The following is a 13,417-nucleotide window of genomic DNA, read 5'->3' as shown; positions in this document are numbered from 1 at the left end:
TCCATTGTAATGCCCCTGATCCGTCCCTCCTGCCCTTTATGGTCTGTTATGCTGCAGCTTTCTCTCCTGTCTGTCCATAATGGTCAACTAGCTACCATTGCCTCTTTCCCCTCTGTTGTCTGTTGTCCATGTGCATGGTCCTGTCCCCTCCCTATTGCTTTCTATGGATTGTTGTGCTGCACTCCCGTCCCGCATGCCCTGTGTGGTGTATTGTGCTGCTGCAAACCCTGATGCCTGCCCTGTAGGGTCAGTTTGGTGCACCTCTAAATGTCCCTCCTGTCCTCTGTTATCCGAGTCCATGTCCCTACTCCAATTCCTCCTGCCTACCATGATCCAATGTACCATACTTGCGAACATTTTGAACTTGGTAAGAGGGAGATTTTGAAATAAAACTGGGGTATTGATTTTCCCCTTTGAGTTACATTGAAAAAGAGAAGATTGTAGACAGGAAACAGATCAAATAAAGCCCATTTGAGCTTAAAAACATTGGACGTTTCCTGGCTAAAACGGGTCTGTTGGCATGTATGGTTGTATGACCACTGCCTCTTCCTTCTGCCCACAATGGTCTATTATATTGCCACAGCCTCTCTTGCCAGTCCTGTATTGTTGGTTTGTTGCCCCTGCCCCCCTTTCCACTGCCCTCCATAGTCTGTTGTGCTGCCACTGCCCTTCCTGCCTGCCTAGTGTGGTCAAATTGTTGCCTCTGCACCCTCCTACCTGCCTTCAATTTTCAGAGTCCGTGCCCCTGGCCTCTGCCTCTCAACAGTATCCCAATGAACAACTAGATTGCTAACATTCTATATTTATTACAAAAGTGTGGAATGCCTGACGTCATCTTGATGTAATCAAAACTGTAATGCCTAGAGCATTTCCTTTAGAAATTACATATATGAGAGGGTCTTATTTGCATCAAAATTATGGTTAGTGCTCTAAAAAACTAAAATGAGGACATATTTTCTGAGTTTTCAAATAGCGACAAAGAACTTTTAAATTATTTGTAATCTTAGTTTTTTTATCCAGTTGACCACTTGATTAAATGTTGCATCCAAGGGGAGAGGGTGTGGTGTTACTTCCAGAGCTGCAGACTTTGCAACTGGGGAACCAGGTTGGAGTTTCTGCTTCAGCTCAACATTCTGTGATTCTGGTCAAATCACTTAATCTCCCCATGTCTACAACCAAAATGAATTTGATCTTGTGTGATGTAACCAATGTTCATGTAAAGCACTCCAATACCTGACAAGTCTGCACTATATAAAACTGCAAATACACAAAAAATAAGTGTTTTGCACACTTCTGTCATTGGGCTACATTTGGGCTACATCTGGGTGATATTTGGGCTACATTTGGGCTCTTTTGTCTCTGGTGGCCATCTTGGGAGATTTATTTGTTATGAAGTTACCTAATTTCCTCATTTACTGCAGTCTCCTCAGTAGGAAATACTTTCAGTTTTTTACTTTGATTCCATCAAGAAGGCATTCAGATGTGTCACACATTTTCCATAAATTCTGAATGTTAGCACTCTAGTTGCTCATTAGATCACTGTAGTAAAGCTACTGCTCACCAGGCAAGTCTGCTGCTGGTATTCAAAGTGCATGTTTTCAGTCTGCATGTCAGAATGTTTTTATGAAATAAAAGAGGATTTCAGAAGTCAAAATGTGCCCTAGTTTTTTTTTCTGCAGCACTAATCATAATTTATATGGCAAAATGACCCCCTCATTTTGTTCCTTTGTAAATTAAATGTTTTAAGTGTTACCACTTTATTCCAATCAAGATGGCTTCAGGTGTGCCATACTTTTGTCATAAGTAAGACTGTTAGCGCTCTAGTTGTTCTTTAGAGCACTCTGGGAAGCTGCAGTAGAACACAAAGGAATCAACTGACAGTCTCTGACCTTGTTGGATGTACATGTTTTACTGAGAATGTCAGACTTCATTCTTACATGACTGAGAAAGATAATGTGAATTTACAGAAAATATGCTCTCAGTTTAGCTTATAGATCACCTTCCAAACCTCTGTGGGTAAAGTATGAGAAAATAGTTCTCTCTCAAACATGGTTTGTGATATCACAGCAGAAGGCTTTTTCACATGGTAACATCACCTTAGAACACACCACAATTCCTAAAATGAGTATGGTACCATCAACAAATGATTTATAATGTAACTAAAGTCTTGAAACCTTCTATTAACTGCAATGCTTTTTAATGAGGTGCTATCATGTATATTGGTCCCAAGATGGCTGCCAACACTTCTTGGATGAAGTACTGACAGCCAATCAGATCTCACGATGAGATGTGTGGTTAGGCTCCGCCCAGATATGTATGTGATTTTACTTTTGATTTTCTCAGGAACTACTGAACAGATTGACACCATATATGCAAAAGGCACATGCCTGACCTGAGGACTACCTCTTTGCCAAATTTCAAGTAATTCTGTTCAGCCGTTCGGGCTGTACCTTGGACTAAAGGTCCCTATGGAAAATTGCATGGGGAAAACGCGTTTTGGGACCCCCCTTTTTTCTCAGGTCCCCGCTTGACGAATCCCCCCCGAGACTTTCAGGGTAGGAGCGGAGCGCCCCACCTATTTTGAAAATTTTGCCGAGGATTCGTCAACCGGCACCAAAGTTATTCCAAATAGAATGTTGCATGGACGTTATAGTTAGGATCAGATTTGTACACGCACAAAACCATAGCAATTCAGCAGTTACAGTTCAAGTTATCTCAAGTAACTAACTCATGCCTTAAGATAACTATAACTTGTGCCCCCCTTCCTGGGCCAATTTGGTTCCGGGCATCCCATCTCCCGGGGCCCTACACCTTTTCAAATGGTAAGGGGGGCACGCAGCCCCCCTCTCAATGCCATTATCAGATTATCAGTCCTGGAGACCTCATTTCCTGTTGCTTGGCCATTTAAAAATGGTGGGAGGTGGGTCGGGCAGCCTGACTTCCTGGGGAGCCCATTACCCAGGGCCCAGAAAATTAGTGAAGGGAAAGGAGGGTCACGTGGCCCCACTCCCCGGGCTGATTCCTAGGCCCAGCCAAAAAAGAGAGGGTTCCCTGGAGTTCAATCAGGGCACCCACTGCATCATTGTTGGGGGCCACGAGGGAAGGTCCCCCACCTCCAGAGGAAGCTGGCATTGCTCCAGCTGCAAGAAGCAGCTAAAAATTATTCTCCCTGCAGGTGGGAGCAATATTTCCAACTGTTTCCCTGCCCGCTTCAGTTCAGGCAGGGAAACAGATGAAAAGTCTGTTCCCAGAAGGCGGGAGCATTTTTCATGCTCTCGCCCGCTTGGAGCGGACTTAGGGCCCGATTACGAGTTTGATGATGCGGCGGCCGGGCCGCCCCGCAGCCGCACCACCAAACCCGGGTGAGGACCGCCTGCCCTATAATGACTTATTTAGTCATGGAAGGCATTTCCTTTCCCGTACCTATAGCGGTGCCTATAAGATAGGCACCGTAAAGGCAACGTCAAAGGAAGATCCAGCACGGCATGAACGGAAAAGTCACAATGTTGTGCTCCCCTGTGTGCATGTGTGCATTCACATTGCGTGAGGTACAAGGGGGCCCGGCTGGAAAGACCTCCATGAAATCAGTGGCGGTGATGAAAATCGTGATATGCTTGGTGGGACCGCGGCACGTCTGCCAAGCATATTGATGCCTCTTGACTGCTGCTGCACCACCGCCAGGGAACGGCGGTCCCCTGGTGGAGTTGGTGGTCCAAGGGCAGCACAACCACTAGGTGATATATATATATATATATATATATATATACATACACACCAGTAGGTTACTGTTTGCTTCACAGGTAATTGGACTTTTTCATGCCAGCATACCAGGATTGGTAGGGCACTTGCCCTTTATTTTATTGAGTCTGCCCGATTCATTTTGGATGTTTACTATTCTGGGTTCAGACATTCGACTCGCACACTTGCGCATTCTTCTGTGGTGTGCTGTTTCCCATGATGGGGCTACACCTATGTCTTGTGTTTACCGCCACGATGTACATTTATTTTCTGGTGGAAACCTGGGACTCACCTTTGAACTGTAGTTGGGGGATGGCACTTGTGCCCATTCTATCATTTTTGTGGCTACCCGATTATGATTTTCATTGTTACAACCTAGTTATGCCCTTTGTGGGGCTAGGGTCATCTTGAGTCTCTTTTCCGTATTTTATATTTGCTATTGTGATGACTCATATTTATAGTAGCCCATAGGTAATATCCATACTCATTTTTGAGGTAACGCCCAGAAAGTATGTACTTTCTTCTGTCCATTTGGAGTGATATGCTTTGGAGATATATATCCTGATATGTGTGGAAAACGCATTTTGTATTTTACATTTGCTGACTTCTGTATTAGTTTACCTACACTAAGTACTGATATTTCCTCTCGCTGGCTCATATAATACTGTTTTATACTTTTGTTTAACACTACAATATGGCCGCCATGCTTTAAGACGGTTCTTGTAGTCCTTCTTTCACTTTATGTACCTGTTGAAACTTTATTAGCCACTGGTGACGATGTACACTTGACACGTGATCAAGACTGCTTTCAGTCGAAACTCGTCGTGCAATAAACTTGGACTTGGATTTTGTGTTGTGCCTTCTATCCTGAGAGCGTACGAAACAGACTTAGTTTCTTGTGATAGATATATATATATATATATATATATGTATATATATATATACGCACACACACACACGCACTCACACACACAGATGTGCACACACACATATATATACATATATATATATATATATCCCACAAACAAGTCCAATTAGCGCACCCACAGGGAGATAGACAATCCAGAAATTATTTAATAGTTTCTGTACCGCATTTTAACTGAAAACCAGTCTTGTTCACACACAGAGTGAAACGTGCAGTCTGATTACATGCCCTGATTAGACACAGTTTTATTTCTTCAAAAGTAATCTGGGAAGGTCCTCTCCACAGAATCTAATGCAAGGTGGAGCCTCTGTCTCGAAGAAGTGGGGGATGTGGTTGTCTTCTGTGAACAGCAGCCACCCTCCATCTCCTAAAAGACATCCTTAGAAAGGATAAAATGTCATTTACCTTATAAATGTTCATAGCTTGTCAAGCTGTAGATTCATGTTATGCCTCTACCACCATCAAATGTTGGGTGCAGACACTGCATGTTTGTTTTCTTCAAAATATACATTTCAATTTGACTTGTTTTCCCTCTCCAAAACTCCAAATCAGACTGCATTTTTCTAACCCCGAAGTGTGAGTAAAAGTAAGTGGAGTAAAGTGAATGAGGACGGTAACTGTCTACAGGTGCATTGTAGGAAAATTTGCAATGTTTGTAATATAAAACATCTAACACATATGCTTGCATCCAGGGAGGTGGGAAGGTGTATTCAAATCTAAAGCAACACAATCTACAAGCAGATTGTTACAGGTTAAGTAACTTTTTCTGTTTGTAGTATTTTTATTGTAAATAACATGCTTTTCATATACTTAAAAGTAGTGGTCTCTCCGTAATGCCCTGACTTGCAAGAAAAAACAGATGGTTGGAACAATGTTTTAAAGACAGTTTTCCAGAGTCATGCATTTTGTCACGCAAGGATGTCTACACAGTAATACTTTGTGAACTTGTGTGGTGTATACCATACAGTGGCCTTACAGATGTCTGCAAGTGGTATATTTCCCAGGAAGTCTATTGTGGCTCCCTCCATGTGAGTAGAATGAGCTCTAAGCACAGTGTGATGAGTAGGTTTATGAAGAAATAGTCAGTGCCTCTACAAGTCTCAGTCAGAATGTGATACTCTCCTTTCACGCATAACATCCTATAGACCCTGAACATCCTACAGACCTGACATGCTAAGGTCGCCATACCAGAGATCAAACCCTTGCAAGGGCAAATATGCACAGGAGTCACAGAGAAGGCAAAGTGCACTCACACTTTCTACAACCAACTATACAAAAAAAAAAAACAGACCCCTAAGACCATCCACAAAATTTCCCGGAAGCCCAATTGCCAAAGCTAAACTGCCTAGATAAAGAGATCCTTGATATGCCGCTGGAGGAGGAGGAAATCCTCGCAGCCTTATCTAAACATTGACCCTCCAAAAGCAATAGGCCCGAACGGGCTGACAGCAGCCGTCTACAAGTGCTTCTGGACCCACAGTATTACCCGTGCTTCTTAAAGTATCTCAGAGATAATAGAGGAGGGTAAGGTCACCCCCACCATGAATGAAACCTACATATCCCCTATCCTTAAATCTATCAAAAAGTAAAATGAATGCAGCTCATACCGCCCCCATTTGCCTCCTCAACACAGTTGCCAAAATATTTACAAAAATAGCCACCTTGAGATTCCAACCCCTAATGGAGATTCTGGAGATTGCGATACACCCAGATCAATGAGGATTCATTCAAACTCGTCAATCTGATGACAATACAAAGAAGACCTGCCATATTCTCAACATTGGGAATATTGGGGATTTGTTAATTTAACATCCTCTTCGGTTTGCTTAAACAGTGTGATCCATGTGCAAAGGATGGGTATAAAACACCTTTTCTTAATACATGCACATGTTCATGTCACAGATTACTTGCAGGGCAGCACAGATTTACTTGGGGCATAAAACTGTGCAATGTTAATTGAAAAACATGGATGTACGTCATGTAAATGTTTCAAACCATTTTTATGTTGTTGCCTTACCAGCTTAATGAATCAAAATCATTCACAATAAAACAAGCATACATAGAGGTGATTTGTTCTGTTTCTAATGCCTTCCATTTTGCTTCTGCACAGCACAGCATACTGCATACAGCATGAGGCAATGGATAAGCCCACTTCAGCCATTGGCTCTCTTGCCCTGTGAACAACAGCATTTTTCAAGATCACATATGCACATCCCCTTAAAAAGGAGTGCACTGCAATGTCAGGGATGCTAAGCCAATACTCTACTTTGCCAATTTTAATTGTCTTCTTTCTTAATCTTTTTTAATTATCTTAGTGAGTTAAATCTACATCTTCAGGTTATAGTAATTCTCCAGTAGAAAGATATGTGATGTTTTCAAAGTATATGGCTGCCACGTTTAGGTGCTTATGTAGTTTTTGTCCTTTTAATTTTGTTTTGGCAAACACTTGCAGAGAAAAAAATGAAAAAATAATCATTGCACTAGTGTGCCAAGGCAGACCTGCTGGCTTTACCATTCCTTGTTGAAAATTATTTTCCAGTCTTAACTCTGCTGAATTTTCAAGTTTGTCACTTTTTTCCCTAATAGATACTTTATGTGAATGGGATCCACCATGCAGCATCGCCAAACAGCTCTTGAATTGCAGGTCAAGAAGCATCCTTTGACCTCTTAGGTGAGTGTGGTGCTTCAGAGCTGCTGCAATAACTCTCCTGTATCTGTTCCTGACATTGCATTTTTGTTTGCCACATTGTGCTCCATTTGCTTCGGACACATTGTAGCTGATATTTGCATCTTCAGCAGTGTACTTTGTATCTTGTATTTTGTTCTCCAGTGATTCTGTTATTTTTGTTTCCCCACCATTTTTCCTGCTCCCTGCCCTACCGCTTCCCCCTCGCTGCGACCCCTCCCAAGCCCAAAGACTACTTAAGAAAACCACAGCATGGACGCGCCGCTGGCTCATCGAAGGCACGCCAAAGGTAAGCCTGCCTGTGCCTTAACCACGCCAAACGTCAGGGACCCTGATCTTCCACCTCACGTAGCTATACCGCCACAGTCCTCCCAGCCCTGGATCCCGGATGCATCGACAACAACTGATGCTGTACATCTCCACACACCACCAGAGGACCATTCTCCTGCCAGCATTGGAGCTACACAACCGAAGCAACCAACAACGCCAGAGACACAGCAGACACAACTGAGCCCAGCATGCCCGCCACAACACGACTCCAGTGCATCTTACTCAACACACGATCGCTCGGCAAAAACGCCAAGGAGATCTGGGACTCAATCTCATTCCTCACCCTGTAGGTCATTTTCCTCACAGAGACCTGGCTGAACATAACCACTCCCAAAAACTACAAGCTAACATACCAGGACTGAACCAACAAACACGGATGTGGATTTGTCATCATCTACATCCACTGTACGACCTCCTCAGACAACTCGAACCCGATAATCGAGCAGCTCAACTTCCAACTTCACAAATATGGAAAAAGCACCTTCAGAGGCACCCTCACCTGCAGACCACCAGGACCAAGCCTCAGCTTCTGCAACATCATCCCCGACCTAATCGCACCGATCACCATAGATTCTGAGCACTACATCTTCCTGAGGAGATCTTAACTTCCACCTCAATGACTCCAGTGACACTAGCACAACCGAATTCCTAGAAAGCATGAGCAACATCCGCCTCAAGCAACTTGTCACCAAACCTACCCACATTGCAAGACACATTCAACCCCGTTTTAATGTCCGGCAACAGAATCAAGTACAACCAGGTCTCACAGCTCAAATGGACAGATCACTACAGTGTCCACTTTACCATCTCAGAAGCCACTAACACTGGGATCATGCCCCCCAGCTAAACACACAAACTGGAAAAAGTTATCAGAAGACCATTGGAACAACGCTCTCAACTCCTGCCCCCAGACATAACATCCAACCCAGAACAGGCTGCTTAGAACTTCTCTAAATCTAAATCGATCACAGAACGTACAGACATAATCAGCCCTGCCAAACCAGCCAATTCCAAAGGACTTGCCAAAAAGAGCCAGCTGGTTAATGCAGAGCTGAAATCCACCAAATGAAACTGCTGGCAACTAAAAAAGTAAGTAGCGCACCAGAAAAGAGGCAATACCACCTTCAAGACAGACCTCAACCAGTATCGCCGCCTCCTGAAAGAAACAAAGAAGAATGCCCTAGCAGACGGCATAGAAGCCAGCACAAACTGCAGCAAGAAATTCTTCACCATCATAAAGGAGTTCTCCAACCCTGCATCTACCGAGAACAGCATCGCCCCTCCCAAGGAATGTGTGAGACCGTGGGAGACTTCTTCCACAAGATCTCAGTCCTCTACAAAACCCTCAAACCTGCACCCCTGCTGCTGACAGCATCAGCCTGATCATACACCCACAAACACTTACCCCAAACCCAGACCCTCTCACAACTCAAGCCACTATTTCCATCATGAACTCCGTGCACTCTGGAGCACCGATGGACCCCGGTGCCCACCATATCTTGGACCTCTGGAACAAGCAAATTGGTGATAAGCTCAAGAAAGTCCTGAACACCTCTATTACCTAAGCCTCCTTCCCTGGGGAATGGAAATACACTGAAGTGAGGCCCCTCCTAAAGAAACTATCCGCTGACTCAGCAGAACCGGCCCATCTCCCTGCTCCCCTTTCCAGCTAAGGTTCTTAAGAAAGAAATCAACCAGCAACTCACCAAACGTGTGGAACACTACAACCTCCTCAATCCCACTTAATCCGGATTTCGAGCCAGCCCCAGCACCAAAACAGCCACTGACGACATCAGGGCCCTCCTGGACCGTAGCAAAATGGCAGCCCTCATCCTCCTAAACCAGTCAGCCGCCTTCGACAAGGTATCTCATCACATCTTGTTCAACAGACTCCACCACTAAGGAATCCAGGGAGATGACCTCCAATGGATTGCCTTATACCTCACCGAAGAACCCATAGAATTCGCCTCTCTCCGTTCACTACAGAACCCAAGAAGACCACCTGCGGCAACCCACAAGGATAACTCCGAGTCCCGCACTCTTTAACACATACATGACCCCCCTGGCCGACACCATCAGATCGTACAGACTCAACATCATCTCCTATGCCAACAACACCCAGCTCATCCTCTTGCTGTCAGAAGACCTCTCCATCACTATAGCCAACTTCCACAGATGTATGGTGAACACTGTTGACTAGATGAAAGACAACTGTCTCCAGCTCAACACGGACAAGACAGATGTCCTCATTTGTAGGAACACATCGCCATGGAATGACATATGGAGGCCTGCTGAACTCGGCCCATCCCCTGCCCACACAGACCACGCCTGCAACCTCTTGATCAACTTGGACAGCAAGCTATCTATGAAGAAACAAGTAAATAGTCTTATCCACATGTTTCCACTCCCCATGCATGCTTCGCAAAGATCTTCAAGTGGCTCCTAGTCAACACCGGATTGACCATCACGCAGACCCTCATAACCAGCAGGATGAACTACCGGAACACACTTCACGTAGGAATCACCGCACGTCTCCTGAAGAGACTACAGTCAATACAAAACTCAGCTGCAAGACTCATCCTCGACCTCCCTAGTTGAACCCACCTCACTCTCCACCTCAAGAAGTTACACTGGCTGAGGATCCAGAAGAAATGCCAGCTCAAGATGCAGACCCATGCATACAAAGCCTTCCACAACAAAAGACCAGCATACATCAACAAAAACATGACCTTCCACTAATTGCACAGACACCAATTATCCAACTCCCTCTTTCTAGCAGACCGCCCCCGAATCCGCCGAAGCAACAGTGAAGGACACTCCTTCTCACACCTGGTGGCCAAAGCTTGAAACGACCTTCCCCTGCACCTCAAGACCACCTCATTGCTCTGGCTATTCAGGAAAGAACTCAAGACCTGGCTATTTGAATTGGAATGAACAAGATCACCACAAAGCAGTTACCAACTCCAGCGCCTGGAGACCCTCATGGGTGATTTGCTGGGTTTTATAAATCCCTGATCGATTGATTGATTGATTGATTATAAAAGCGCATCAGAAATCTATGTCCTTCATGGAACCAGTTTGTCTTTACTTAAAAATAGATTTGATTACATAGACTGCAGTACTGCTGGTACACTTTTATTCCATTATTTCGGGTATTTGCCCCAGTCACTTTTTGTATCATCATTTGCACCAACAATTTCACTGACCAACTGACAGCTGCAAACGCCCTTTTAGAGCTAGTCAGATATTGCAAATATGAGTGAAAGACTGGACCACCAGTACTGGAATCTGTGTAATCCGGAAATTTCAGTGTAAAACTGTAGTTAACTAGAATTTTTTCAGTAATCCTGCCCAAAGTGGTTACTAACCAACACTACTGCTCTGCACCACAGACCACTGAATAACAGCACTGAGTGGTTCATCCTTCCCACATCTTCTCAGTAATTATTGCTTGACTCATTACATTTCTTTTGTGGTGGTCTTAGGTGTAAAATTAGGTTTGTGAACAATCAGACAGCAAATCATAGCCATGTCACCACTCTGCATTCAGCACCGCTGGGCTACAATCCCCTCATGAACTAGACATATTCACTTGGTACTTCAATGACAGATACAATGTTTAGGAAGAAAACACTGATGCCTTGAATTATTCAAAGAGCATTTTGAAGCAAATGTTAATACAACAGTGAAGATGGTGACACCTGATCTGTGTTAAATGTCATTTAATTCCCATTTCAGGAAAATTAAAAGCACATCCTGGCTGCCAGCAACATTACCTGAGTCCGGAGCTATGTGTGGAAGCTTAACTTCAAAGATGATGCTGTGCTTGATATCCCGCACCCCTTGCAAGGTCCTGTCTCGGAAGCAGAGCACTTCCACCGAGTGCGGATGGTTACCCCTGTCAATGCAAAGAGCAAAGTAATTAGAGGATTTCGAAGAGGGTCAACTGGAAAATGAAGGTTTAGGCAGTCTCTGCAATCAGCTTCAAGAAAATAAATGCCCTAAATGGAGATGCGCTTTCACATTAACACTTAGAAATGAAAAGTTAAGCATTTAGAATATCCACTCACTGCCTTTTAAATGAACAATCTCTGTATCGGAGAAATGGCATTTTATTCAGCTTGACATCACAGACAAAGGTGTAAAGTCAGACTAGAATCTCAAAAGATCCAAATTTACTCTGAACAGGATAATTAATAGTGATATAACGCCAGAAAAACATCATTATAACACCTTTGCTATTAACATTCTAACTAACATGCTGTTCACACTAGCCTACATGAAAATGAAAATGATCATACTTCAATGACAATATACTCCCTCGTCCCCCACTAGGCAAATATCACTATTTCAACCATCACTGAACCTCTGACCACTTATCCCAATGGGACCCATCATCAAGATCTGCTGCAGTAGCACACATTGCTTCTCACAGACTCCTTAATCCTAGTTTACCTTATTACGTTTGTCCTTCCTTCTCTCAGTTACAAAACATCTGTGAGCTCTTCCGTGAGCACCTTATCCTATCTCCCTGAATAACCAGTTCATGACAACGGCTTCGCAACTCCTCAGGAGCTGCTAATCTACAGTTCACAACAGAACAGGCGCCTGTGCCAGTTCCACTCTTCAATCCTGTGCATGTTGACAAAACCCTCCACAACAAACTTTCTAATTTAGGAAAACTCAATCTGAAAGACACAACACTGTTAAAAAAAAATATATATCAAGAAACTACTCAGCACAAACAAATGTAAAAAAAAAAAGTTTCTTAAAAAAATATTAAAAAGACACAATAGTGAAACAAAAAGTTGTTTTGCAAAACGAAAAGCTGCAAAGATTTGCAAGGGCAATCGTGACAAAACAACCGAAGAGAAAAAAAAATGATAAAAATAAATAAAGTCATTTAGAAACAATCACATTACAATAGAGAGGTGTGCAACAAAGATCACTAAAAGGAAGGTGCACCGACTGTAAAAAATTAAAAGGAGAAAGAAATCCGCAGATAGGTTCCAACAAATATGCAAGAAGGAGGGACAGAATCAGAGATAGGTTTCCGGCTCGCAGTATATGGTAGAAAATTATTTTTCTATAACTTGGATTGAGTCAGCACAGTTGGTGCTACCCAATTAATCTGGGTTTTTCTTTATCAGTCAAACATCCTCCATTAGACTTGATTTCTTGATTTTTCTAAATATCACAAAGCATTCTTATTGAAACATCTATCCAGATGGTTGTCGACTCCATCACCAGTCCTCCCTCTTTGGGTTGATTTGGAGAGTTCCTTTCTTTCCCCGTTTTCCTTTCAAGAATATCTATCCTTTACGTGGAAACCGCAAAACTTACACACCCCTATTATTAAATATTCTTGTAATACCTTGAATAAACTTCTTCATATTGAACCACATAATCTACATACCTTTCTGAACTCTTCCATATGGCATAATAAACTCATCTGCATCAAAGGAAAACCGGTTTATTGGAGGACCGGTTTTCCAATAACCGATACCCAACAAGGGCATTATATGTGTACATCAGTTGTTTGAGAACAACTCTTTTCTCACTTTTTCCAATATACGCTCCCTATACCACATACCACTATCATTCTTAAGTAAATTTTTAGCCCTACGCTCTGCCATACTAGAATCTTATTCACATTTTCACTCCTTGCCCCTGTACCATTAGATCACGCCTGGTTGAATATAATTTCCATATCACCAAAGGCCTCTTCCTTATACTCC

General features: G+C 43.3%; 1 protein-coding gene across 3 annotated transcripts in view; it reads right to left on the bottom strand.

The window, feature by feature from the left end:
- The window catches only part of ATG7 (autophagy related 7), a 1,343,349-nt gene that overhangs the window by 1,071,489 nt on the left and 258,443 nt on the right, over positions 1 to 13,417 (bottom strand). For all 3 annotated transcript variants that reach the window (XM_085624866.1, XM_085624868.1, XM_085624867.1), the window contains exon 11: positions 11,456 to 11,577. In XM_085624866.1, coding sequence (XP_085480992.1) covers positions 11,456 to 11,577 — 122 coding nt within the window. The remainder of the gene's footprint in view (positions 1 to 11,455; positions 11,578 to 13,417) is intronic.

The sequence above is a fragment of the Triturus cristatus genome, chromosome 9 (assembly GCF_964204655.1).
Source record: "Triturus cristatus chromosome 9, aTriCri1.1, whole genome shotgun sequence".
Taxonomy (NCBI): Eukaryota; Metazoa; Chordata; class Amphibia; order Caudata; family Salamandridae; genus Triturus; species Triturus cristatus.
This window is presented reverse-complemented; position numbering and strand designations above follow the sequence as displayed.